The 25,582-nt window shown below is 51.4% G+C and overlaps 10 protein-coding genes across 10 annotated transcripts; 3 read left to right on the top strand and 7 right to left on the bottom strand.

The window, feature by feature from the left end:
• Positions 1 to 59: 59 nt before the first annotated feature.
• Positions 60 to 1,219, top strand: CCM_05831 (phosphatidyl synthase; the record flags this gene model as incomplete). The annotated part of the gene is made up of 4 exons (XM_006670975.1): positions 60 to 238; positions 348 to 742; positions 810 to 1,056; positions 1,114 to 1,219. The coding sequence occupies 4 exons, from the start codon at positions 60 to 62 to the stop codon at positions 1,217 to 1,219; spliced, it is 927 nt and encodes a 308-aa protein (XP_006671038.1).
• A 260-nt stretch (positions 1,220 to 1,479) lies between these two features.
• CCM_05830 (mitochondrial translation optimization protein (Mto1), putative) lies at positions 1,480 to 5,704 on the bottom strand (the record flags this gene model as incomplete). Its single annotated transcript, XM_006670974.1, has 5 exons — positions 1,480 to 3,123; positions 3,180 to 3,444; positions 3,506 to 3,702; positions 3,954 to 4,433; positions 4,697 to 5,704. 5 exons carry the CDS (start codon positions 5,702 to 5,704, stop codon positions 1,480 to 1,482), a joined length of 3,594 nt encoding a protein of 1,197 aa, XP_006671037.1.
• A 2,040-nt stretch (positions 5,705 to 7,744) lies between these two features.
• Positions 7,745 to 8,776, bottom strand: CCM_05829 (CaaX prenyl proteinase Rce1; the record flags this gene model as incomplete). Its single annotated transcript, XM_006670973.1, has 3 exons — positions 7,745 to 8,215; positions 8,287 to 8,525; positions 8,554 to 8,776. The coding sequence occupies 3 exons, from the start codon at positions 8,774 to 8,776 to the stop codon at positions 7,745 to 7,747; spliced, it is 933 nt and encodes a 310-aa protein (XP_006671036.1).
• A 2,472-nt stretch (positions 8,777 to 11,248) lies between these two features.
• Positions 11,249 to 13,752, top strand: CCM_05828 (serine-rich protein, putative; the record flags this gene model as incomplete). The annotated part of the gene is made up of 3 exons (XM_006670972.1): positions 11,249 to 12,981; positions 13,036 to 13,436; positions 13,499 to 13,752. The coding sequence occupies 3 exons, from the start codon at positions 11,249 to 11,251 to the stop codon at positions 13,750 to 13,752; spliced, it is 2,388 nt and encodes a 795-aa protein (XP_006671035.1).
• A 752-nt stretch (positions 13,753 to 14,504) lies between these two features.
• CCM_05827 (MBOAT family protein) lies at positions 14,505 to 16,367 on the bottom strand (the record flags this gene model as incomplete). Its single annotated transcript, XM_006670971.1, has 4 exons — positions 14,505 to 14,926; positions 14,980 to 16,001; positions 16,054 to 16,153; positions 16,193 to 16,367. 4 exons carry the CDS (start codon positions 16,365 to 16,367, stop codon positions 14,505 to 14,507), a joined length of 1,719 nt encoding a protein of 572 aa, XP_006671034.1.
• Positions 16,368 to 18,411: 2,044 nt separating this feature from the next.
• On the bottom strand, positions 18,412 to 19,446 carry CCM_05826 (short chain dehydrogenase/reductase; the record flags this gene model as incomplete). The annotated part of the gene is made up of 2 exons (XM_006670970.1): positions 18,412 to 19,308; positions 19,357 to 19,446. 2 exons carry the CDS (start codon positions 19,444 to 19,446, stop codon positions 18,412 to 18,414), a joined length of 987 nt encoding a protein of 328 aa, XP_006671033.1.
• A 554-nt stretch (positions 19,447 to 20,000) lies between these two features.
• CCM_05825 (1,2-dihydroxy-3-keto-5-methylthiopentene dioxygenase) lies at positions 20,001 to 20,624 on the bottom strand (the record flags this gene model as incomplete). The annotated part of the gene is made up of 3 exons (XM_006670969.1): positions 20,001 to 20,117; positions 20,167 to 20,538; positions 20,595 to 20,624. 3 exons carry the CDS (start codon positions 20,622 to 20,624, stop codon positions 20,001 to 20,003), a joined length of 519 nt encoding a protein of 172 aa, XP_006671032.1.
• A 462-nt stretch (positions 20,625 to 21,086) lies between these two features.
• On the bottom strand, positions 21,087 to 21,871 carry CCM_05824 (ER-associated proteolytic system protein Der1, putative; the record flags this gene model as incomplete). The annotated part of the gene is made up of 2 exons (XM_006670968.1): positions 21,087 to 21,644; positions 21,695 to 21,871. The coding sequence occupies 2 exons, from the start codon at positions 21,869 to 21,871 to the stop codon at positions 21,087 to 21,089; spliced, it is 735 nt and encodes a 244-aa protein (XP_006671031.1).
• A 755-nt stretch (positions 21,872 to 22,626) lies between these two features.
• CCM_05823 (uncharacterized protein) lies at positions 22,627 to 23,111 on the top strand (the record flags this gene model as incomplete). The annotated part of the gene is made up of 3 exons (XM_006670967.1): positions 22,627 to 22,840; positions 22,897 to 22,980; positions 23,032 to 23,111. 3 exons carry the CDS (start codon positions 22,627 to 22,629, stop codon positions 23,109 to 23,111), a joined length of 378 nt encoding a protein of 125 aa, XP_006671030.1.
• Positions 23,112 to 23,183: 72 nt separating this feature from the next.
• CCM_05822 (aminopeptidase P, putative) lies at positions 23,184 to 25,148 on the bottom strand (the record flags this gene model as incomplete). Its single annotated transcript, XM_006670966.1, has 4 exons — positions 23,184 to 23,609; positions 23,660 to 23,921; positions 23,973 to 25,023; positions 25,073 to 25,148. The coding sequence occupies 4 exons, from the start codon at positions 25,146 to 25,148 to the stop codon at positions 23,184 to 23,186; spliced, it is 1,815 nt and encodes a 604-aa protein (XP_006671029.1).
• Between the last annotated feature and the right edge of the window lie 434 nt (positions 25,149 to 25,582).

Genomic DNA, 25,582 nt, shown 5'->3' with positions numbered 1-25,582 from the left:
AATCGAACTCGATACCCATAGGGAGCGCGTAAAACACAGTCGTCGGAACCGGCATCAACATGCTTCCTTCGCAACCCGCAGCTCTATCAACCCTGGGTCGGGCGGCCCTGCGCAGAACGCTTCTCTTGCGAGCTCCATCACGACCGGCGTGCCCTGCACGGGCGCTCGCCTCCGTCCCGCGACCGCTGTTCCGAGGCAAAGCTGTTCTCTTTGCGCCAAAGCTGAGCCGAGAGACTTCGTACGTGTGCACCGGTGGACGGTTGTCCCAGCCAGCACCCTCTTCGCCAAACGCAGCAGCATCCTGCAGCCAATTGAGCACAGTCACTGACCTGTGTGTGTCAACCCAGTTCCAAGTCTCCCGCCTCGTCCAAACCGCAGTCCCCCGCGCAAGCAGACGATGGAGCCCGAATACGCGCAGGTTCTAGGAACCCCTCCGAGGTCACGAAAGCGTCGAATCCCTTGTCGGACCCGACCCTGCACGAAGATATATACACATTGCCGAATATCCTCACTGTGTCCAGACTGGCGGCCGCGCCTTTTATCGGATACTTTGTCTTGCACGATTCGCATGCCTGGGCGGCCGGGCTGTTGGCGTATGCGGGCGTGACCGACCTTCTCGACGGGTGGATTGCGCGGCGATGGAACCGCAAGACGGTTGTGGGAACAGTCATTGACCCAATGGCCGACAAGGTGCTCATGACGGTGTTGACGGTGTGTCTCGCTGTCAAGGGAGCGCTGCCAGGTGCGTTTTCCATATCGCTACGAGCGACAACGTAGTCCAAGCTTACACTTACCGTGTGTGTCTGTAGTTTGGGTGGCCAGCATCATTCTCGGCAGAGATGTCGGGCTCGGCATTGCGGCCATTTACTTCCGCTGGATATCGCTGCCGCCTCCGAAAACCTTCACGCGGTACTGGGACTTTTCTCTGCCCTCTGCCGAGGTCCGGCCTACGACCATTAGCAAGTACAATACTTTTCTGCAGCTGGCCCTTGTTGGCGTGACTACTGCGGCCCCCCTCGTGCCTCTTGACTTGTCACAGCCTTTGACTATCCTGCAGTACGTTGGCCTCGAATCTACTATGTGTCAAGTTTAACAAGCTAACAAAGCGAATAGATACGTTGTAGCTATAACGACGGTGTGGAGCGGTGCGAGCTACGTGTATACAAAGGATTCTGTCAAGATTCTCAATGCGTCTAAGAAGCACAAGTCTCAGCAATGATCTATGTGGCATATCTAACCACCTTGTATGTGAGCTGTGGCGTGTTAGATGTCGATGTATATATTGGGCAGAAACTTCCATCGCTGCTATAGTACTGATGGCGGTCTGTCAATGCAGGAGGAATATTTGTATAATCAATTGTATGAAAAAATAACATAGTTATTACATCTCGATTTTCTATATTGGATCTAGAGCTAGTGTACAATTTGCATTTCCAAGAAGACGCCTCAACATGCTTCATGGCTTCTGAGGCAGCGAGCCTATGAACTTTCGGGGACCACTGGCTTGGAACCGGAACGACGCCGAACATAGGCAAGCAGGCGCAGACTCCCCGATGGTGTGACGCCTTCTACCCGGCGAGCTTGCGCCAGAGTTTCGGGCCGGGTGATCTTGAGGACTTCACGCTCTGAAAGCGCGAGGCCTGGAATGGAGTCGTAGTCCAGGTCCAACGGCAGGTAAACTCCCTCATCATTCTTGAACTTGCCAATGGCAGCCTCGTACAATTTGATATAAGGTGCATACATTGCTTCCAGCACAACGCGATCGTGTATTCGGGGCGAATAATCCATGATGCCAGGAATCATAGAGCTGAGACGGGTCAGGTCAGGGCGCATGTTGGCATTGGATAGTCGCACGACATCAATGCCACTGCGACGGCGCGAATCGCGCTTCGTTTGGAAACCATGCTTTCTCCACTGCTCTGTCGACAGAGATACCGCGTCGAGGCTCCTTGTCAGTCTATCAATCTGATCTTTCTCGTTCGTAAAGGCCTCCCAGCGGCGATCGGTCACGACGCCCCATTCACGGCCCTTTTCGGTGAGGCGAAGATCAGCATTGTCAGCGCGTGCCGCCATGCGAAATTCGCTGCGCGACGTGAACATGCGATATGGCTCAGTCACTCCTTTGGTAGTCAGGTCATCTACCATGACGCCAATGTACCCATCAGATCTCGACAGCGACACGCCCGGAAGTCCTACTGCAGCTCTCCCGGCATTTATCCCGGCGAGAACGCCCTGACCAGCTGCCTCTTCGTAGCCGGTGGTGCCGTTGATTTGGCCGGCGAGATACAGCCCGCCGATTGCCTTGGTCTCCAACGTCGATTTTAGCCCACGCGGGTCGATATAGTCATACTCTACACCGTACCCTGGCTGGAGCATCTTTACTTGTTCAAGGCCGACAATGGTTCTCAACGCTTGCTCTTGCGCTTCAGGGGGAATTGTCATGGACAGGCCGTTGGGGTAGATGACGGGGTCGTCAAACCCTTCAGGCTCAAGCCAGACAATGTGTCGTTCCTTATCAGCGAACCGGATAACTTTGGACTCCAGAGACGGACAATACCTAGGGCCCTTGACAGATTCACGGATATGGACAGTCTTGTCCAAGTTGTCTCGTATCACATCGTGGGTCGCGTGGTTCGTATATGTCATGCTGCAGGTCAGCTGATCTTGGACCGCTACGCTGCTATTCAGATAACTGAAGGGGTTGGCTGGATTGTCTCCAAACTGCGTCTCCATCACATTGAAATCGATGCTTGATTTGTCTAGTCGCGGGGGCGTTCCTGTCTTCAGGCGACCTAGCTGAAAGCCGGCATCACGCAACGATTTGCTCAATCCAACTGTCGCGGCTTCACCTAGCCGGCCAGCTGGGTATGTTTGCAGGCCGATGTGAATCTCTCCGCCAAGGAAAGTCCCCGTAGTTATAATCACTCGTCTCGTGGGAATAGTTTCGCCGGAGTCGAGTCGTACGCCGGAAATGGCCGGTTGTGGTGTATTCGGTTCAGTCTCTTCTGCAGATAGAACAATGTCGGAAACGGAATCGAGTATTATGGAAAGATTCGGATATGCTTGAAGCTCTTCGCGCATGTGTTTTTGGTAGAGCTTCCGGTCGATTTGAGCTCGTGGGCCCTAGAGAACAGAACAACTTAATTCAAAGTCCCCGTACGTTTGGCATCTGTACATACCCATACGGCTGGCCCTTTGCTTCGATTAAGCACATGAAACTGCACGCCGGCCTTGTCAATTATACGCCCGGCAAGGCCATCGAGCGCATCGATCTCGCGGATGATGGTTCCCTTGCCGATGCCGCCGAAGCTAGGATTGCAGGAGCAAGTGCCGAGGTTTTCGAGTTTTGGCGTAATAAGCGCCGTCCTGGCTCCGGCTCGAGCTGCCGCGGCGCAGGCCTCAGCACCGGCATGGCCGCCTCCTATAACAACCACATCAAATGTCCTACAGGTCTCCAGTTAGCAACAGGCTGAGTGGCAGGCTGTCAGCGCTGCGTGCTACTCACCTAGCATTATCGGATACGGTCGCCAGATGCCGTCGACGGCTTATAGACGATGCAATGTGCCTCCCGCGCGCTTGTTGTCGCAGAATCGCATGCATGGCACTTGTTGTATCGTCACAGAAATTCGTGATTACTGTAACTCCTGTCTCGCAACTTTTTGGTGGGGCCAATTCAACATAACGTCCAAAGGCATAAAACAGCTACTAATAGTGTTTCTTAGAATAACATAATAATTAAATGCGATTTTTAAAAAAAAAATTATTATCTCAAGCTTCAGCTCAGTAATTAGGTACCCGTAACTAGCCGTGTAACGACGTTAAGGCTGGATATGATAGGGAGAAAACACAGAGCAGTATAGAAAACACGCTAGGTACTTCGCCTCGTCTTTGTGTCTGATTAACCCCCTGACTGATCCCTATCTACGGGTCTGAGTATCGGGCCATGAACTGACTGCATCATTTACTTCCTCCATAAATGTGCTGGTGTTGTGAATAGAAGTTCCTCCCAACACAACTCGAACACCGGGGGTCGTGGCGTTGATGCCCGCAATCATTTTCGCTTCTTCATATGTTACACCACCAACCATGAAGACGATAATGTCCTGCGGCTTGTCCCGAGTAGTTCCTCCTCCATCAACAAATGGATATTGTTGTTCCTTCAAACGTCCTTTGACAAGATTTTGGAGCGTAGTCTCGAGCAATGTCGTATGTTGTGTATAGACATTCTCGACGCCTTTGAGACCCTTGAAGCGGTTTGAAGCACCAGCAAATATCCCTCCCGATTCAAATATGTCAGAAATTCCCCCCTGCGCTTGTGATGAGTGCAGAGATGTGTGGTAAGCGAGTACTTTATCCACCATTGCGGCTTGACGCGGTGACACATTGCCAGCTGCAACAAGAAGATCGGTCAGCACCGGCAAAGAGTTAGACGGCTGCTTGTGGTAGCGCAGAGCATATAGGGTGACTAGTGCAACTTTGCTGTCGGCTGTTACTTGGGGATTTTGCAGCAGTGTTTGGATAGACTATTCCCTGTTAGCAACGCTCGAGTATCAGATCAGTGTTGTATCCATACTCGCAAGTCGTTATTGTGATTATCGTTGCAGGCTAGACTCTGTTCCAACTCGCTAACTTCCAGTAGATTCTCGGCTGCAACACGCCTGCTGAGTTCAGAGACGAGCGTGACATGTTTGCTGACGTTGCCAGATAATTTTCGAAACTCTGGATACTCTTCGATGAAGCGTTTCATGTCGCCAATGGATTCGATATCAGCGCTGTTCTTTGTCTTTGACTGATACTGTTCGACGTATTCTTTGATCGTGCTTCCAAGGTCCCCGAAATTGAGAAACATGTTCTTCTTGAAGAAGGGATCCTGATCTTGTGATAGAACAATTTCTCGCAACTCTGGTCGAATATCGGGCACATCTTCAAGATTCACGCGGCCATTTTGGATACCGAGGAGATGATTCACCATGGCTTGGTAAGTCCATTGTGTCAAGAGCGGTGTGACGGGATCCTCGCGGCGATCGAGGACAAGCAATATTGGCGGTGTATCGACCTTTCGGAAATCAAACAGCTGTTCTTCTTGAGTCATGAGGTACCGAACCTCGGAAGCGAGCTTCTTCGCCACAGAACCAGCCTTTGCGTATCGAATCAGCGGTTTCTTCTTGAGCGATAGCAGAACAGCCACTAATCCCTCTGCACATCGTTGTAGGGAGTCTGGATTCCAAGCATCAGGGCTGCCCGCGAAAATACGCCATCTCGGTAGCATAATCTCAAAGCTGAAGAGATCTGGATTTACGACTGTATAGTCCGCAAAGTGCTCCTGGACAACCTTGACGATTTCATGGTCATCCGCCTCAGCGAGTCGCTCAAGTGAAGACTTCTTCGCCACATTGGTAAAGTACAGCTGGTATTCACCATATTTGGGGTCTCTTAGTTCATCAATCAAAAGCTGTATAGTCTCCGGTGATGGCCGCACGAGGCACAGGCAACGTAGGTGCCTCATCTTCTCTCTCGCAGTATTGTCCAGGCGATCAATCAAGTAGACCTCATGATTGAGAAGACTTGATTGAGTGATAGCTGTGGATACAATGGGGACCGTATCTCTATCCAGAAGTAAGATCTTCATTTTGGATGATGATGTCTCTCCTGCAGGCATCACTATCTTGGAGATGTAGCCTGATATGGCCTGGGAGACGTCCATGGCGAACGAGAGCCGCTTTGCCGTCTCGGTGCTCTTTGAGCTGATATATGGTAAGCTTCTGTGTGAGTTTCGTCGTGTTTATAGTCTCAGCTCATTGCAATAATATTAAGCGATTTCCGTTGGTAGGTATGACATTGTCTGGCCAGGTTAGATTGATGCAGTTCCAGAGTGACAACATGGAGCTATCCGCCGCGCTAACGTCACGTTGGTTGGGAGCACCCGCTAGATGAATTAGTCCCGGTCCATGCATACGCCACCTTAGGACCCTGTGCACACGGTGGTCAGGACTCGATAAGTTCAATACCATTCAATTATTCCATGAATCAATAAGTAAGTAGTATTTGGAATCAGTCTGTGCTTTTTTGGAGGCCGGAGTTGAATAGTAATTCTAATTTCATACAGGCGCATCACAGAATAGCTGTAAGCTAGAGGCGTCTGGCGGGGTGGACTTTCTCTCCTGGCCACCTCACTGGTATTCGGCTCTCTCACCTCTACTCTACATTGTACAGCATCAAGAGAGTGGAAATGTCGACGAGCACTTGTCCTGCACGGCCAGAACCCACGTAAGAATATACAGTTAGCTTCATCCACCAAGTCCCTTTGCTGACCAGCCAGCACAGGCTCTCCTTTACTCAAGGATTCATCGTCGGGCAGATTTCCGTCGTTGTGGTCCTTGCCGCGTTTATCAAGTTCTTTATTTTCGGCGATCCTCCGTCACCGGATGTGACGGCCTCATTACGCGCAACAGAGCGCCGCTCCAGGACTCTGGCACACAAACAATCTCTTCTCACGCTAAGATCTCAGGGTCATCGCCATGGCCAGGGAACAAATCGCAAAAAGTCTACAGTCCTCCGCAATCCACCAGTTCTGACAATTGGCTCCATTCTAAGCAAAACGTATTACAATGTCGATAGCCACCAGCCGGAGAGCCTGGACTGGTTCAACGTTCTGGTTGGCCAGACGATTGCTCAGTTTCGCAGCGACGCACAGCACGACGATGCCATTCTCAACTCCCTATCAAAGGCGCTTAATGGCACTTCGCGGCCAGATTTCCTTGACGAGATACGTGTGACGGAGCTAAGCTTGGGCGAAGATTTTCCCATCTTCAGCAACTGTCGCATTATCCCCGTTGACGAGGATGGCATCAGCTTGGGGGCGGGCATTCGATTCGATCCTGCGACGGCAGCCCGCGATGGGACGCGTCTCCAGGCTCGAATGGACGTGGACTTGAGTGACATGCTCACTTTAGCGGTAGAGACGAAGTTGCTCCTGAACTATCCCAAAAAACTGTCTGCCATTCTGCCAGTTGCCCTTGCCGTGTCGGTCGTCAGGTTCAGCGGCACTTTGTCGATCTCGTTTATTCCGAGCAACCCCTCTCAGTCCACACCAGCTATGATGACCTTTAACTTTTTAGACGACTACCGACTCGACTTTTCTGTCAGGAGTTTGCTAGGAAGCCGATCTCGACTGCAGGATGTTCCGAAAATTGCACAACTCGTCGAGGCTAGACTCCATAAGTGGTTCGATGAGCGGGCAGTGGAACCGCGGTTTCAAGAGATTGCCCTTCCTAGTCTCTGGCCGCGCAAGAAGAACACGCGAGGACCCGATGACACGATGGGCGAGGGCTCAGGTTCGATGGGCCGTGCCAAGGGCAAGGAGAGCGAGCGTGAACTCCGCGAAGACATGCGCAGCCGGGACTCGTTTGGCGATTCCGATCCAAGGGATGCTGCTTCTGTGCGCCAGAGGCGGTCTTGGCGGGACGATGATGATTACGCTATGCCAGGATCATTACCTGGGGTAAGACTGGATACGCGGTAATGGCAGCGGCTGCGTGGGAAATCCTGATAATGTCATGGTGTTGATCCTTCAGCTGTGGATGAGTGTAGGGTGGATTTTCTTCTTCTATGTGTGTTATTATGACGCTTATGAGCTTGGGGGCTTTATGTATTGTATGTAACAATTTGGTATTTTGCAAAGCTATGGCGGCTATCCTTTGTTCTGGTGAGGGTACCCTGATTTGCTTTCCGGATAGTGGTCGAATTACTTGAGGAGACCCAGGGGGGATTCGGTAAGCGAGTGAAGGTTTTGCCGCCAATACAGTAGCCCGCCTACCAGGAAAATATAATATGGAATTGTCCACTTCAGGAGCGTGCCCTTGGTTGCATTGATAGGTAGCCAATACGGGTACATATAGCCCCAGACCCGCGGAAGACCAAGGCAGTTGCAGAAGGCGTGTACGAGCACTACGGCAAGGAGTGACCCTGTTTGCAGGAACAGGAATGTGACATAGGCTCCAAATACGGATGTATATGTTAGCTGGATGATTGTACGCGCTACTGCCGCGTAGATGGGAACTCCGGGGTTGGTGAGGCGAAATTCGTAAAAGTGATGCATATGAGCAACACCGAACACAAGGGGTGATAGGAAGATGATGCTGAGAGTGTTGGCCTTGGCCAATACCAGAAGCGGGACCACGGCAGAGCGAAACAGACATTCTTCGGTGACAGGCCCCTACAGAAAGTTAGTCAACCAGGATAACTTGACGGTACAACTGGATGGCGTGCAGCCGGATAGCAACATACGGCGACAATATTTCGCCACGTTGGCCAACTCTGCCAGAGATGTCGTAAGCCAGAGCCTAGATGGCGCCAGTCACCGTCGATGAAGAGGTTCTCGTAGAGAGGACCGGCGAAGAGGACGGCTGTGAGAAGTAGAGCCTTGGCCGATTCAATCAGGCGGATGGGCCAGTAGCCCATCAAAAAGAGGGCGGGGTGCTGTTGGGACAGGCAGCATATCGTGATGAGGGTGACAACGGAGCAGGCTATGGTGGAGAGCGTCACGGCTCGCACACGGGCACGGATTGCGGCCGGGTCGTCCCTGGACCGCGTTGGGGAGGGCCGTGTCGCCTCTGATAGGTAGAGAGGTAGCACGTATATGACCGAGTATGCCAGCTGTTTGTCTGTTGTCAGCTTGAATGCTGGCGGTGTACGTTTTGGGACCGGAGCGCACCATTAGCCCCGACGCCTGGAGGGTGGTTAGCTCGGCGGCTGGCGTAGCCGCTGTCGATTTCATCGCGGGGAGGTCAATCCAGCACGCAGTGTAAGGCGGGCAGAGTAATTCGGTAGGAGGTAGGTAGGTAAATAGTTGGCAGCTTGGCCACCGTTGTTGACCTTTTGTCCGCCTCGACTAATTTGTACGTTTGCTGGTTTTAGTTTGGGGTTGTGTGGGTCTTGGATCAACTACCTGGGCTTGATCTCTTTGTCTCTCCTAATCGTGGATTTGCATCCATCATCTGTCAGTCTTGCGAGTATGATTGGGTCGGCATTTCGCGGCCATCTATTTTATTACATGGCTAGATGCTGGAAATGGGAGATGGGATGTGCTGCCCCAGGCTAGCGCGCGGTTGCAGGTTAGCTATGGGGTTCGATTAGGTTACATTTGAGGTGCGATGGTGTGTTGCTGCAGGTTTTCGTGTATGGAGTAATAACTAGCATTGCTCGTACAAATGCGTACTGATAGCTGTGTGTGCTTTGTTTTTTATGCTTTGCGTTGTGACGTCTGCCTGCTGAGTTCCGATTTTTGGTCTGTGCTTGCACGTTATCTGCAGGGTTTCATAGCCAGGACGCGTTTCGCGTGGGGACGCGTCGGATGCTAAAATTACGTTGTGCAATTTCACAATGATGCAGGTCGCAGATGTGCAGTGCATGGCGCTGCATTAGCTCGGTGAAATAGGTGGGCTTACACGGGCTTTGGTGAGCTGGTGAGCTTGTCGTTTCATGAAGCGCTGAGCGCTGGTGGCGCTGGAGTTTGCTTCAGCTTTGAGATCCAACTTGGATGTCTCTGCAGGCACTGTGGTGCAGGTGGTACTGGCGGTATCAGCCTTTGCATGCAATTGTTTCGGTGCGATCTAGCCAGTCGTCAGGGAAATCGGGTCCGTAGCTGCGACCTGCGACCAGAGGGTTGCATGTGTGATCTATCCGTACAGAGAGGGCTTGGTTGCAAATTTGCCCCCCAAAACCGTGGTGGATGTGGAATGTACTCGGGCTTGTTTGTCAATGTGGATGGGATAACTATGTCAAACTACCCGCTTCGGGTACCTGCACCAAACACAGACCAAGATGAGCCTCGAGCTTCAAGGAAATGACTAGTACGTCTTGGAATAACCACGAATAAGTACCACGTAAAATCCACAGAGACGCAATACTGGTATCTATAGGGTAGCTAGAAGCGGAAGAAGAAAAGTCGGGATACTAGAAAGGAGGAGGGAAGGGAGGGAAAAGAAGAAACGAAAATATCCGTATTCCAGCACCTAAGGTACCACTCTGGCGGGTCAGCGGCGGCACAAAGGGGCAGGGGCGATCCAAGCAGGTACCATCGCACTGGCAGGTACGCCTTTAAAGGTACATACCTACCTAGATGGTAGAGGTAGGTACCTGTCTACCTACCTAGGTAGGTACCTACTATGGTTACCACGACCCAGATACATACTAGTAGGTACTAGGTAGGTAGGCAAGTACCTACCTACTAAGGTACTACATCTGGTACCCAACTATATCCCGTATTATTATATGTCCATTTCGTGGCACAAGTTGCAAACCCGACACCAGCAAGAAACAGAAACAACGTTCAAAGCCCCCACGCACCTTCACCGCAAGATCCAGCAGAGAAACATCTGGCCAGTTGCCAGCTTGTTTCCTTCCAGCCGCCCAATAAACGGCTGGGCAGAATGGGGCTCGAGTGGCTCCCATGCACAAAGTGATTAAACCTACGCCACTAGCGGCAGCCGCCGTTGTCCTCGTCGTCCATTCTGGCCATTCCCCTGCGCTGCTCCCAAGCTCTGGACCTGCAGCTCGGAGACAATGTGGTCCAGTCCCGTCATGGTCATACCCCGGCCGGTGCTGCGGCTTTGGTCGCGCCCCGGCTGGTGCAAGGTGGTGCATCCACAAACCCGCCATCCATCCCACGCGCCGCCGGCCTGCATCTTGTGTCAGGCCTCTCACTCTCTCTCTCTTCCTTTTTTCCATCCATAGTTACTCCTTCCATCATTCATTCACTCGTTCAATCGTTCGTCGTTTTTTCTTCTTCTGGTATTTTGCACACTAATTCGTCTTTATTCTACACACTCATTCGTACCGTTTTTGAACTTTATTCTGCGCCTCTTATTTCTTAATTCTTTCCTCACCACAGGCCTCACCAATCTGATCCGTCTCTCATTGTATACCCCTCAATACTCTGGCTTGCCGCATATCTCGCAATCAATTCGCCCACACAAGACTCACCCAGTCACACAATCTCGAACGCAAATCCTCATCGCCAAGAATCTACCCGGGTTTACCACACGGACACCATCTCACACGCAAGAGCAACCAGCAAACATCATCGCCTCAGTCACCACTCTACGCAGCATAGTCACAAAAGCCACTGGTCTCGACTAAAAACAGGAGCCTCAACCGAAATCCCAGAGCAAGATTCAGCAATCTCCAGGTATAGAATCGGGCAATGGGGCTGAGAACCACACACGCAACCGCCTAAGAGCGCTCAGCCATGACAACCACACGACTGCCCCTACAGGACCGCAGCAACCTACAAAACAACCTACAAATCCGAGTTGTACCATACAGTCCCCCTCGTCTGAGTTCGGATTTCTCCATTGCACCCCATCCCGATAAGGATACCTGTAAACCATCATATGCATCATCGCCAGCCAATGTTGAGGTCTACCAAAGCGACACGCCCCAGACACAGCGTCTGTCGCCTTGCTCCAGCCCAGTGGTCTCAAGTCCAGCATCACCACTAGGATCATACTCAAGACCTAACGACCATGGCACGGACAGACGCAGAGCTGCCACGCCTCGGCGGCCTTCTACATCATCATCCAATCGCCGCCTCAAGCACGTTGTGAATGTTCACTCGGACAAGACCTTCTCACTGCGGCCGCAAGTAGAACGTGAATCTAGTTCCGTCTACTCAAGCTCATTTCTGAATTCGACCCTCACCAACAGCACATATGGGAGAAACTCGTCTGTTACCTTGAGCCATGGAAGACGCAGCTCAGTCATGGCACTGCGACAGCCGGAGTCTGCCCCAACATCACCGGACGAGAAGACGCCTCCCAAGCCAAGTGCGGATAATTCTGCCAGCACATCTTCACCTTGGAACTATGAGTTTGTCGGCGGCCTGCGCAAAGTATATCGGCACACACCCGCACCTGAGTCTGAAGCCGCATCCTCGCCAATCGCCACGCCAAGCAAAGCTCACCTGCCCCCATCAATTATCAATAGGGCCGCGCGCCAAAGCTCCATGCTCATCCCACGCAAGCCGCTGCCCAGCTCATACTTAGAAAGTCCGGCTGCTTCAGACACTCCAAACGTGAGGATCCTAAGACAACCACTGCCAACGGCCTCCCTTTATGGCCAGCCGTCACTTGAATTCACCAACTTCTCGCCCTCGAGTGATCAAAATTATCGTATCATCGGTGATTCCGGCTCATCCGACTACTCCCTTGGGAGCCAGTCACGACCGAGAACCGAGGATAGTGAGCCAAATTACGTCAAGCTGGATGGCGCAGCTTCGCCGTCGGTCGCCGCCACGCCTGCCCCAAGGCTCAAGTCAGAATTCTCCCAAGAAAGTTTGATCGTGGCACCCCTCAATCCTGCAAGAAAACTCTTCACCGACAAGCCCATCTCTGTCAAGCTCCCACAAGGAGGGTCATCGCCCAGATTTATCGCTACTTGGTCCGCTATGATGAACCACGACGCCGCTCGCGCACTGTTCGGCTCCAGGATATATCCGCCGAGATCTCGGAACACTAGGGCGCCTTCGCAAACCAGATCTCCCTTGTCTACCCCCAAAGCGCATCAAAGCCAATTTCAATCGCAGCCGCCCCTGTCAACTGTGTTCTCCGAGAGCGAAGGAGAAAATGGACGCCGACCTGGGTCCCTCTCCACGTTTGCTGCTGAGCTCAACCCCTCGGCAGATGACTTACAGCCAGGCGAATCCTCTCTCACACGACAAGTCATGCCGACATCCGAGCCAGTTGACTGGCCGCAGGCCGCTTTTGGGAAAGGGCAGGATAAGGAGTCTAACTCAAGCTACCATCTCGTCGGCGACCAGGATGAACATGGCGATGGCTTGACGGACTTACGCGATCTCCTAACGCACCGCCCTTCCAGGAGGGGTGTATTTCCTGCCATGATGGCCAATTACGCTTCAGATCGAAACCTGTGGTCCTCCGCAAGCGCCAGAGCAACAAATTGGGCAATTCCAGCATGGGCAAGGTAGGTCCACCAACCCAAAACTTCAATTTGACTTGGAGCTAACTATGAGTCAAGGCTATACTACGGCGGCGATGAGCGTCGTTTCCTCGCACACCAGGTTTCCCGCGACTCCATTCGCTCTGTAAACACAGACGGCCAAGCGGGATCCTCGCTACAGAGGTTTTCTAACAGCGTTGAACAATTCGGGGTCTTTCCCCATCCCCAACAAGAAGCCCCGATTGCGAATGGCAAAACACCTGTCACAATTCAAAGGTCCTACCCCGATCTGACTTGGGCTCGGACGCTCAAGAAACAGACATCAAGCTTGTGGTCGCCACACCTACGACGAGATAACAGAGCAAGCACCCACGGAATCTGGGACCCTCCAGCTGGCGTTGTATCGGTCGAAGGCTGCATCACGGCGCGACGGAATGTACAGGTGGTCCTTTTCATGTTTGGATTCATTTTCCCAATCGGTGAGTCCCCTAACTAGACTCCCCAAATCCATCCGATGAATCTAACATGTATCATTCGACAGCTTGGATGGTGGCCGCGTTTGTACCCCTCCCAAATAATCGGAATCTGAACGACAAGGACTTCCCGAGCACTAGCCATATTGACCTCACCGAAGATGTCGGCGCAAGCCCGTCTCAACTTGCCAAGGAAATCGCCCTCTACAACCGCGCAAAGTGGTGGAGAGATCTCAACCGGGCCATGGCCGTCATTGGGCTCTTGATTATCGGTGCCTTTGCAGTTCTCATTGCGCTCGGCGTCAAACAACGATGGAGATAGCTTTGCCACCGCAAGCGAACTCAACCAGCCACTACTAGAAAGCGTTTCAGGTTCACACAGCCCTTTGATTCAACACTCCTTACACTTTGATTTCTTTTCCTTCACCAGAAGTTTGATCTTTTTCGGCACAGATACGCCGCTACGAATTGCACCGATGTACACGATGTACGATGCGCTCACGACATTGATTCTTTAGCGTCAACTCAGCAACCTCTCTCTTTCTCTCAGCCCTTTCATTTTTCGCGCAAAATCCGCGGGTTTTCAACTTGGTTTCGAATCTCATGCTACACACAATTTGACCCTATTTTATATGATATGAATGTATACATAAAGCACAACTTCTTCTTTTCGCAGACCACGACGAGCCGCCGTTGGCAGAGTCACATCTTTATGTACAATATAACGCCGGACGCGAAGGGGAAAGCCTGCCGAATTGCGTTGGGACTCGTAAGGACTCGGTGCTCAAGCAGCCAAGAGTCTCAACAGCTACCGCAGCATTTCGGTCTTTTCCCCATGACGGACGATATTTGATGTTTCTACGATATATTTACAACGTCATCTTCATGTCTTATTACACTCCTTTTAGATTAATTGAAATATGATTAATGGATTATTCTATTTTTGTCCAATTCTAGTTCTTCGCCAGGCTTTGTGGTGATGGACACAGTGTCTGTCGTTTGCCAATGCCACGCACTTTATATGCCGTTGATCAGTTGACTGGCATTCGCAACTCTTCATTCGTCCACCACAGCTTATGCAGTCTTCTTCTGCCGTGCCTCGACCTCGGTGCGGATCTCTTCCATTGCTTCTGAGATGTCTCTCTCAGGATCCTTGGAGATGCCGAGAATCGGATGACTGCCCGTGAGACTATCCGTGCTGAGTGACCGAACAAGCTTGGCCTTTCCTTGTCGCTTTTCTAGTTGCTTCTTGAGGAGCGCCTTGCCAGGGGAAGCAATGAAAGCGAGCGAGGTAAGAGTCCAGACTAGGGCGTAGAAGTAGACGCGAGACCATGCCAAGAGCGATCCGCGGAAACTGAGGACCAGGAAGGGCATGGTGGCAAACGAAAAGGTCACCTGTGTGACGAGGAAACTGGCAAAGTCGTAGTACTTTTTGTTCCTTGTTGGCGCTCCCGTAGTTGCATCCAAGAAGAATGGCCGAACATGACGTCGGAAGTCTGAGGTCGTGGTTAGCTGTGCGTCTCCGTTGAGAACAACAATGATGACTTACTCTTTGCTGAAGTCTGAATCAAACTAGCAAGAATGAAACTGAGATAGTAGCCAGGGTAGAACCCATGCCAGAGTGCGCTCGTAGCAAAAGTAATCATGCTAGCTCGGAAACCAGGCTTTTTGCCACGAGGGGTGACGCGAAGATAGACGTAATTGCGCAGCCAATGGTTTGTGTTCATGTTCCATCCGGCAAGATATGCTCGCGGGTTTTGCGCCGTTTCCACACCGATGGGGTCTATGTTTTGTAGCCGGTTCCACGATACCTTGCCTGTAACGGGGTCGACGCCATTGTAGCCGAGGCCAGCAAGAATGCAGGACCCTTCGGTCAAGGTCCATACTCCATAGTATTTGAAGCGTGTGACGATTCCGGTTGCGTACATGATGAAGACTCGGTTGAGAAAGCCCCGGTCGAGATAGGAATCCGAGGTCAGGACTTCGTGGTTGAAAGAGCCGGCCAGGATGACGAATAAACCGACCCAAACGAGACCAGTGAGGGCCTTTACCAGAGCTGGGGTACCACTACGCGGGATTCTTCGCTTCTTTCGTGACGGGGGCTTCTTGGATGGGTCAACGCCTGCCGGAACATCAAACATGGTCGTGTCAATCCATCGCTGATAATCGACGTAGTCAAAGGCAGGGCCGGCTAGAAGAGAGGGGAAGAACATGACGTAGGCGGAGTAGTTCAAGAGGCTGGGTAGCCCCTTCAAGGCACGCTCTTTTTGAAAGTCGGATAGCTGGTCCTCCGGGATTTGACCGTCGGCAATGTTCCAGCAGAAGGCGCTCAGTTTCATGAGGAGCACCATCTGTGCGCCGGTAATATCAACAACGGACGGGTCATTCTGAATTTGACGCTGAATATGGCTGATGGACATGTGCGTCATCAGAAAAAAAAAGCCGACCCAGGGCATGTATGGGCTCTTTTGTAGGTACTTTGCGATGCTGTAGGTACCGATGGCGCTGATGGCAATGGTGCGGAGGCCGTACCAGAGGTCGAAAAGTCCAACAAGGTAGAAGAGTGACGTGCTGTGTTGTGAGCAAGAAGTAGCTCGCGGGTGATTACGAATGAGAAACTTACCTGATGATGAAGACATTTTTGTAAGCCGGCTTCGCATCAGGTATACGCTTCAGGAGGCCGGCGAGCGGGTATGAAAGTAGAAATGAGAAGGTGATTTTAACTGCAGATCGTTAGAGTTTGCATGATTCCCCCTCCGGACCACGTACGCTCATCAGGGGATGAACCCACAACGCTCGAGAGAGCCTCAAATGCTGCGTATTGGAGTTAGCTAGGTATGCACAAAGGACGATGAATTCTTTGACGAAGACGGCGTTTCTGGGAAGCACGTTGACGGGGACAGCTGGCGACGTACGCTTGTTTAGGAGAGGGATCATGGTAGCTCTGTTGGGGGGGTAGCTCAGGTTCCGAGTACGATACAGGGAAGGGAACTTTCTCGCGACATAAAAGAATCAAAAAAGAACGAGCATTCTGGCATGTCAGCCGTTATGACTTGGTTGGGAATGGAGCGTGATTCGATGAGTTCAGAGACCTCGACAGGTAGCAGGTAGGAAGGTAGGAGGGTAGGTAGGTAGGTAGGTGCTGGTAGCTGGAGTCCGTCACGGGGCTGTAGCTGTGCCGTGTGGATCCAGTCAGATGCCACCGTTGGAACGCGTGCCTGTCAGGGTGAGTTTTCAACTGTTGGGAGAACGTCGAAGCTGGGTTTGGGAAGTTGGCCAAATTGAAAATATCTGTATGATGCAGAACAGAGCAAATGTGAATTCTGTGTGCTGGTGTGAAGGAAGCTCGATGGGGCTTTTGGATGGGGCTTTTGACGTCACCGCTGGGCGGCCTTATTAGGCCGTTGTTTCGGCATATGAGGCATCTAGTATTTGTTACTGTTGGAATCAAGGTGTATTCGAATAATAACAAAACAATAAATAACGTCAATTTAGTTCCTAATAATTAATTATGACTATTAAACGCTGCCTTCCTCAATAGCTAGAATCAAGGAAGACCTATAAAAATAGGTCTTCGACTAACATATTGTTAAGGGCTGGGCTGCGGAGCCCGCCCTGGTCCTTCCAGAGTGGCCGGCGCGGAGCCCCTAGGGGGCCCCTTATAGGTGCAACCAGACAACAATCGTGCCAGTATTGTTATTACGAATCCTTTTGGCCTCGTGGTCGAGAGGGTTGTGCGCCGCAAGGCCCACTAACGGCAGAAGTGCTGGTTGCCACTGGAGCCCTCCGGGCCAGTCCGTTACACATATTAGCTAATAAGAGGCTAGTATTAAGTTAGCTACTTATATAGGTTTAATACTTATACTTTCTCTCTTTATAGCTTTATAAGTAGGCCTAATTTACTTAAAAATATAATAAAAATCTATTCCTTTTAGTATTATTAATACTAAAGCCTTATTCTGCTATTTTAAATTAATTAGCTAAAGGGGATAATTATAGCTACTATAATTATAATTAAGTAGCTATTAATAGTCTATTATCCTTTTAAAAGCTTTTAGCTTATTAATAATTAACCCCTTCTTTATTCTCTTTTTCTTCTTCTTCTTAGCTAGTTCTTCTTCTTAGCTAGTTCTTATTATTAATAATTAATATTAATAAGTAATAGGAATTAAGGCTTATTTAGTTAATAGTTAATCCTTCTAGAAAGGTCCTAGTTTAAAGTTATAAATAGCTTTATTTAGTAATAAATACTTTAATTAGTCCCTTTAAAGGAAGTTTAATATTTTAATCCTTCTAGAAAAGTTCTAGGTTAAAGTTATAGGTAGCTCTATTTAGTAATAAACACTTTAATTAGTCCCTTTAAAAGAAGTTTAATATTTTAATCCTTCTAGAAAGGTTCTAGGTTAAGTATAAGTAGCTTAGTTTAGTAATAAGCACTCTAATTAGTCCCTTTAAAGGTTTATTTTCTTATAATAGATAATAAGGTAAGAGATCTCTATAGGTAGTATAAAGCAATAAATAGCGATCTTTCTTACCTTAGGTAGTATAGAGGAATAGTAATTAGTCTATCTCTTCTTTTATCCTAACTATCTATAGTTAATTACTACTAATTAGTGTTAGAATTAAGGTGTATTTAAACAATAATAAAACAATAAATAACGTCAATTTGGTTCCTGATGATTGATTGTGACTGTCAAACGCTGCCTTCCTCGATGGCTGGAATCAAGGAAGACCCACGAAAGTGGGTCTTCCACCAACGCGTTGGCCAATGAGAGGCCAGCGTCGAGTTGGCTGCTTGCGCAGGTTCAACAGTTACACAAAGCGGGAAAGACGGTAATTCTAAATCAAACGTGGTATCGACAAGCCCAAGATTACCCCAAGATTACACCGGTTTGTTTTCCCCATAGTAATACAACACCATGCAAATAAGCCAATGGGGAAAGGGGAATTGACAAGATGGATTCCGATGGGACGCCAAATTTCAAGAGCTGGTGTCCATGGCACCATCTTTGCCGTCTTCATCCTTATCGCCCGTGGCAGAAGCAAAATTTAAATGTTTCCAATCCTCCAGCTCCTCCGTGACGGAACGCATTCTGTCACGTATACTCTCAATGGCATAGCTGCCCAGAAGCAGGCGGAGCGGCGGGTATGAGCAGTGAGCGAGCTGCCATACAAGCTCGGCGCATTTGACCGCGCTCGTTGGCTGCCTATCCCCGAGCCACTGCACCATCCGCTTGGCATGAAGAGCGGGAGACGTGGCGTCCGAGTATCCCTCGCTGGCAGGCTTGATGAAGAAATGGCCAAAACTGGGGAGAGGACTGTCTGAATCGTTCGCCATGGGCTCATCGCGTCGTACGAAACCCGGCTCAATCAGGGTTGCTTTGATGCTGAAAATGTCCGTCTCGTAGAGCATGGCTTCGATGAGACCCTCGACGGCATACTTTGTTGCGCAGTATGGCCCTAGTCCAGGCACGCCAAGAGCACCCGACGTGGAGCTGAAGATGAGATATCTTCCGTTATTTTGCCGTCTAAAATAGGGGAGTGTCGCATTGATGATGTGCAGCGTCCCCATAAAGTTGGTCTCGAACTGATTTCGAAGATCATGCTCGTCCTGGTCCTCACACGAGCCAATGACACCATACCCTGAGCAGTTGGCAACGACGTCCACATGGCCAAAATGATCCAGGGCACGCTTGACGACCTTGGAGACTGATTCACGCGATCGTACGTCGCACAGCTCACCAAGGCAATTCTCATGCATGTTGGCCATCTCTTCCGGAGTGGATTCGAAAACTCTACCAATGGAGACAACATAGTCGCCCTTTGACAAGGCACACTTGACCAGGGACCGGCCCATGTGTCCAGTGCCGCCAAAAATCTATTCCTCGTGAGCGCTGTTCATGACTATCGATGCTTGTCAACGTACAATCCAAACGAGCGGCTTGGAATTGTCCATAGGCGGCTCACAGCTGGCAGGCAGCTGGAGCCGGGCCTTGCCATCCTCAGACACATCCATGTTTCGTAGCTGTCTCTCGCCAGAAAGCTGTCAGAAGGACGAAATCGAGCAGAAGTCTGACCTCGGTAGCAGACGGCATCCAATGCCAGGTGGTTCCACAAGATTGCGCGTGATGCGCGGCACCACGCTGGCTGCGGATGGCTGGGTATTTAACCAAAGTGTCAAAGGGGCATGATGCAGTTGGTTTAGTTCGTTACAAGTCGGCAGCTGAGGAGAAAGAACTGCCGAGTTCGCGACGCTGCTAACGCGGAGCTCCGGTTTGCCCCACTGCGCCTCAGACAAGGGACGCCTGGCATCGGTTCAAGCCGACGAGATTTTGGACGGCTGCGGCAAGTGGTTTATCGATGGGGAGAGTGACAGTCTAGTTTGCCGCCGAGGTAGCATCATTGATGCCGGCTTATGGCCAGGCGGGCGAGGAAGGGTACAGGTAGCATTCTACGCCCACAGGCCTTCTGACATAGCGTTCGTAGCAAGTCTCCTTATTGGTTCAGTAGTACTACTCGGCCTTTATTTTTAAAATATCGATTCAAGTACGAATTGTTCCCTATACCTCATCAAGACAGAAACTCCTCGACGTACTCCTTGCGAAATTTGTTCTCGTCGAGCTCTGTGCTGCGATTCAGAGGCGTCCACTGAGGCTCATCCTTGAAGAGTCGCATCGCATGGACATACTATTTCGTGTTAGCACCGATGCTGCTTTACGAACTGCGAGTGACTTACGTTGGACTCGTCTGTGGTAAATCGGTGGTAAATCCCGGCGGGCAGGATGATGAGATCGTCTTTTCCGAGATGAATGCGAATCCAGCTCTCATCCTCACTTCTTACGTCAAAGTATCCTTGGCCGTCGCGAATGTAGCGAATCTCCTCGTCCTCATGAAGGTGCTCGTGGAAGAAGGTCTTTACCTTGTCTTCGTAGATGGCGCCCATCTTTTCCGGAGAGACAAAGATTTCATCTCGGTTCCTGTAGCCTCGCTCCTTGGCCAGATCGTTGACGCCGCCGATATCGGTGATGCGATAATATAAGACACCCAGTTTGCGCAGTGCGTCGGCGTCGATAACCTTGCCAGAATCATGCGCCAGTCGCTGGTCGCCCTACACTACGAGGTCAGCAGTGGCAAGAGCGCGGTTTGGCGCCGCGCGGCACTCACCGGCAGGTTGTCATATATATATGCCCTCATTTTGAGCTGGTTTGGTAAGATGAGGAGGGGTAAAATTTGCTGCTGATGTCGTCAGACTGGCGTTCTAGACGACGCCGGCTCAATAGTTACATAAGCCCCTCCAACGATTTGCATTTGCATCCCCACAACCCAAATACACTAGGAGCCAATTGCCATGCGAGTATATGTCGCCATCTGTCCTTCCTACCCTCTGCACTCTTGCTGTCGCCGGGCAGTTGCAGAGATGAACAGGCAATATGGAAGGCACTATTCCGAGGTCTACGCAAGCTGGTGAAACTGATGATCCATCACTTGGTTTCTTTCTCCAAAGTGGAGCTATTTCTATGATCCATGCTTCGTGTCGCCAACGCCATGCGCCAAGTGAAAGCACTTTATAAACAATATAGGGAGAGCATTTATCCATCTTCACGGTCGTTCCATTTTTCGTCGTGCGCCAAAGATGGCAAATGCTGTGATACGAGTCTAGCGAGCTTCGGCGACTGCCGCATCGTGGACCCGAGCGTGTATCAAGTCGTCCACGTCGTCGGTCGAGGGGCGCGCAGGCCGCCCTTCAAAAAGCCTGCGCCACCATGCTGGCGGATCTAGGGGTCGCGAGCCGTTGTGAAGGGGGGGGTACACGTCCGTGAAAAAGTACCAGACATGTCCAATGACAACACCCATGATTTCGTCCTTGGGAATGTTGCCGTGCATGATGAGACTGAAGCCCATCAGCACCCACGGCAAGTATGGAGCGGTGAAGACAAGAACGCCCAGAAAGCTGAGCTGCGTTTCTGGGTTTTTCCGGGACCAAATATATACAAGAGTCGAAGAAAGCGGATGGCCTAGGAACGGCAACGAGACGAGCGGGGACATGATGATGAGGCTAAGCATGGCATAAAGCAAAAGCCAGGAGAAGTGAGCGGGCGACCGGCCGGATGATTCTTCGAGAAGGCGCGCGTATCGCTGAAGGAAGTATATGTGGAAGAGTAGATTGATCGAGAACGGACCGAAATAGAGGAACGACGTCACGAGGCGCCAATACTAAGGCGATGTTAGCATCTCGCCGAGGAGCAGATTTCGGAGCAACATGCCTGTGATCTATGAAAGACAGCTCGGTAGCTGTAGAAGAGCTGATATGGTGAGACGATGCGGCACTGGACCAGGGCACTGGCGAGCAGCGTCGCTGTCGTCCACCATCGCGTGCAAACAGGCGTCTCCCAAAACCAGGCCTCCACGGGCAAACGGGCACCATCCATCGCCTGATCCATGTGGGGGAGGCGTGCAATGAAGGAAAACGAATCTTGCGAGCGTAGGACACAGTTGGGGAGCAGGCTGGTCACTTTGTCATTGTTCGATTAGGAGTCTTGGAGAAGAAGCGTGTCCTATCAGAGTGATGGGGACGTCACTGGAGCCACGTCAAGAAGAGTGGCACAGGGTAACTACTGGGCAGGTAGCATGGTGAGCAAGGCTCCGGGGAGGTAGGTACCGATACACCAGCCACACACAGGTACCTAGGTACCCAGACAGGCCACATTAACCAACCCTGCCAAACAATACCAGAGCGAATTATGCAGCATTCTGCAGCATTATGCAGTCTCTTTATACGGATTATACCTAGGTACCTAACTACCTAGGTAGGTAGGTAGGTCGTTATTAGAACAGCTTGTGGCGTACTCCAGCTCGCTGGTCAGTTGATCGGCAACGACGCAAATTCCAGCAATTGCAAACTGCTAATAACTAACTTAAAAATACCTAGGTACGCAATTGAACCTTCGTGACAAACCTATCCCAACTAGAATGTATTTAGGCTGTACTTAGGCTGTATCCGCTTTATCCGCTGTATCCGTACTAGGTAATTTGTACTTATTAATTAGGTACCTCATATGTAGGTAGGTAGGAAGGTACATACCTCATGCTAGCTGCCCCGTAGTATCGTCCTACGTCACCAGCGGCTAACTAGGTCGCGGTCCCCAAGCAACCACCCAGAGTTGATAGAGCACCGACAGAGTCCACGCTCATTAAAATGTCAACATTCAGACCAGTAGCCAGACTATTTGCCCTAGGACTCGCACCGGCCGCCTGTGTCGGCGCCTCCTTTGCGCTCCGCAAACCCGTCAAGTTTGATGCGCTTCAGCCAGCGCCCGTTTCACAGCAGCTGCGTCGACGAGGTGAAGTTCACTCCCCCGACCGACTTTCGCCTCGGATTATTGAGCAACTATCACGCGGGAGTATCCTTGGTATGTCGTACCTCTAATGCCTCCTATTCCCGCTGCTTGTTAATCCAATTGTCAAGGGTTTGGAGCCGGCGTGGTCATTGCCTTCTTCTCACGCACTCTGGTCTTTCTCAGCGGTCTAGTAGCAGGGTCTCTGCAGGTCGGTTTCCTTGGACCGATGTCTCGCGTGTGTGCGTCACTGACAGCTGTCCCAGATTGCGTCAAGAATGGGGGTCGACGTCTTCGGCCTGATCCCGATCGACCGGAGGATCTTGACCGAATCAGCAGTGCTTAGGGTATGGGTTGGGAAGCCATGGTTTACATCATCGTTTTTATTGACCTTTATCCTCGCGGCATTTGTGCGCCTTTAGATGGGCTGGGTGTTACGCTGCAGGAAAGCGAGCGCCAGCTCATCCTTCGCGAGCAAGCCCTGGGTCTTTTCCAAAGTCTCCTTGTTCTTGGCATTGATCCACTCCTTCTCCTCCTGGGTCAGTAGGGACTTGTCCATCATGTTACTACAATAGGGGGCCATGGTGACGTTTTCGAATCCGTAGTACGGCGTGCCGCCAAAGTTATTCTTCGTCCTGACCTCCTTGACTACAATGACGTTCTCGATACGTATACCAAAGTTGCCATCTTCGTAGTAGCCGGGTTCATTCGAGAGGACGTTGCCGGGCTTGAGGGGGAATTCGCTGTACGCCGGACGGGCGCCGATACCCATGGGGCCCTCATGCACATTGAGGAACGAACCGACACCATGGCCAGTGCCGTGGCGAAAATCGAGGCCAGCGTTCTACAATAGATTAGCCATAGTGCAGACGTGCAACGGATCGATGAGCCTACCCAAAGAAACTGTCTGGCAAAGGCGTCCAGAGCAAACCCGGTAGCGCCCTTGGGAAAGATCGCCCGGTCCAGGGCAATGAGACCCTTGAGGACGCGCGTGTAAGCCTCCTTTTCGCGCTCGGTCGGGGTTCCAAAGTGCATAGTGCGAGTGGTGTCTGTCGTGCCATCGTAGTATTGGGCACCAGCGTCGCAGAGGTAGACGGCGTTGGGATCGATGATCGAGCTCTTGCCGTGTCTGGCGTGGTAGTGCATGATGGCCGCGCTGGAGGACATGTTAGCCTCTTGCTTGCGTCGTTGGAGCGCCAGCTCTTACTTGGGTCCGGTGCAGGAAATGGTTGCAAAGGACTCGCCGACGAAGAGATCTTGCTTCTTGCGAAACTCCATCAGCATGTCGGCGGCCTGCGCCTCGTCAATGGATGCCTTCTTCTCAACAAGCTGGTTCTCGAGCCAGGCATAGTACGAAGTCAGGGCAGCGCCGTCACGGATATGACAAGCTCGCATACCCTCCAACTCGACGTCATTCTTGACCGACTTGGCATCCGTGATAGAGCTCTTGACCTCCTCGGCCTTGTCCTCGCCGCCAATGGCGGTCTTCACAGCCCACGAGGCGGTGTCGGTGATCAGGTACTTGCCGTCAGAGGCCTGCTCGACATCAGCAAAGAATCTGGTGTAGGGCTTGATCTCAACATCGTTCGCAGCGAGGTGATCTCGGACGGATTGATTGGCCTTGGACTCCTCGACGTAAAGAATGGCCTTGTCATGTGTGATGGATGCATAGCAGTAGAAAACCGGGTTATACTCGACATCGTGACCACGGAGATTGAAGAGCCAGGCAACTTCGTCCAAGGCAGTGACGTACATACCAGCAGCCTTTTTCTTAGCGATCTCCTCGCGGAGCTCGGCGAGCTTGTCCTTGACGGTTTTCCCAGCATACTTGTCCGGGTGGATAAAAATTGTGTTGGTCGGGGTGGCGGGACGCTCTTTGCCCCAGATCTTGTCAACCAGGTTTTCATGGATAGCCACCAGTCCAGAGCCACCAGCCTTACGGATCGTCTCCGTAAGCTTCTTCGCGACAGCGGGCGTGATGAGGGTCGGGTCTACGCCAGCCGCCTTGCCGTCCTTGCACTGCTCGGCTACCCAGTCCTGCCAGGTCATCTCCTCGGGAATTCCAAACTTTATCAGCCTCCAGTTATCGTCCAGCTGCTGTGTGGCCTGGTTGAAGTATCGGCCGTCGGTCGAGAGTGCCGCCGCATCTTCGCTGACGACGGCCGTGCCAGCAGATCCGTCGAAGCCCGAGAGGTACTCCCGGCGGTTGAAGCAGTCTGCGGCGTACTCAGATGCATGACTGTCACCAGAGGGGATAACTGTGTCGAATTAGACCCTGGCAGCCCTGCTCCTCCGGAAAGGACTCACTGTAAGCACTGATGTTGTTCGCCTTCATCAGCTTGCGGAGCTCCGCAAGGCGGGGTGTGGTGTTTACACGATCCATAGCGTCAAAGGATGCTGATGTATGATGAAATGGGGCAGACTGAGATCTTGGGGGTAGGAAGGTATGTGGTTTCCAAGGAATTCCCACTGGCCGCAGTCGCATCGAAAGGGCCCTTGGTGGTTGGTGGGAGAGTTCATATATCTTGCGTAACAAGTTCCCGCCAACGGATACATGCGGTTCTAGCACCCCTCCCCCCACCTGCGGCACAGTGGACCAAGAACGATGGACATGCCACATTGAGACGAGATCATCACCTTCTTACGTTATAGAAGGGATTCATTTCCATCTATTGTATTCTCGTAGCTCGCTAGGAAATGTCAAATCGGATTCCCCTCTGGCATGGTGCTTTGTTATTGATGGTTAACCGGGGGTAGGGCTTGGATGAAGGCCATGCATACCCGGTCCTAGAGGAATACGTGACGAGCAAAAAGGAG

The sequence above is a fragment of the Cordyceps militaris genome, assembly GCF_000225605.1.
Source record: "Cordyceps militaris CM01 unplaced genomic scaffold CCM_S00004, whole genome shotgun sequence".
NCBI lineage: Eukaryota > Fungi > Ascomycota > Sordariomycetes > Hypocreales > Cordycipitaceae > Cordyceps > Cordyceps militaris.
The sequence above is the reverse complement of the archived record's forward strand: the minus strand, read 5'-3'. Positions and strand labels throughout refer to the sequence as shown.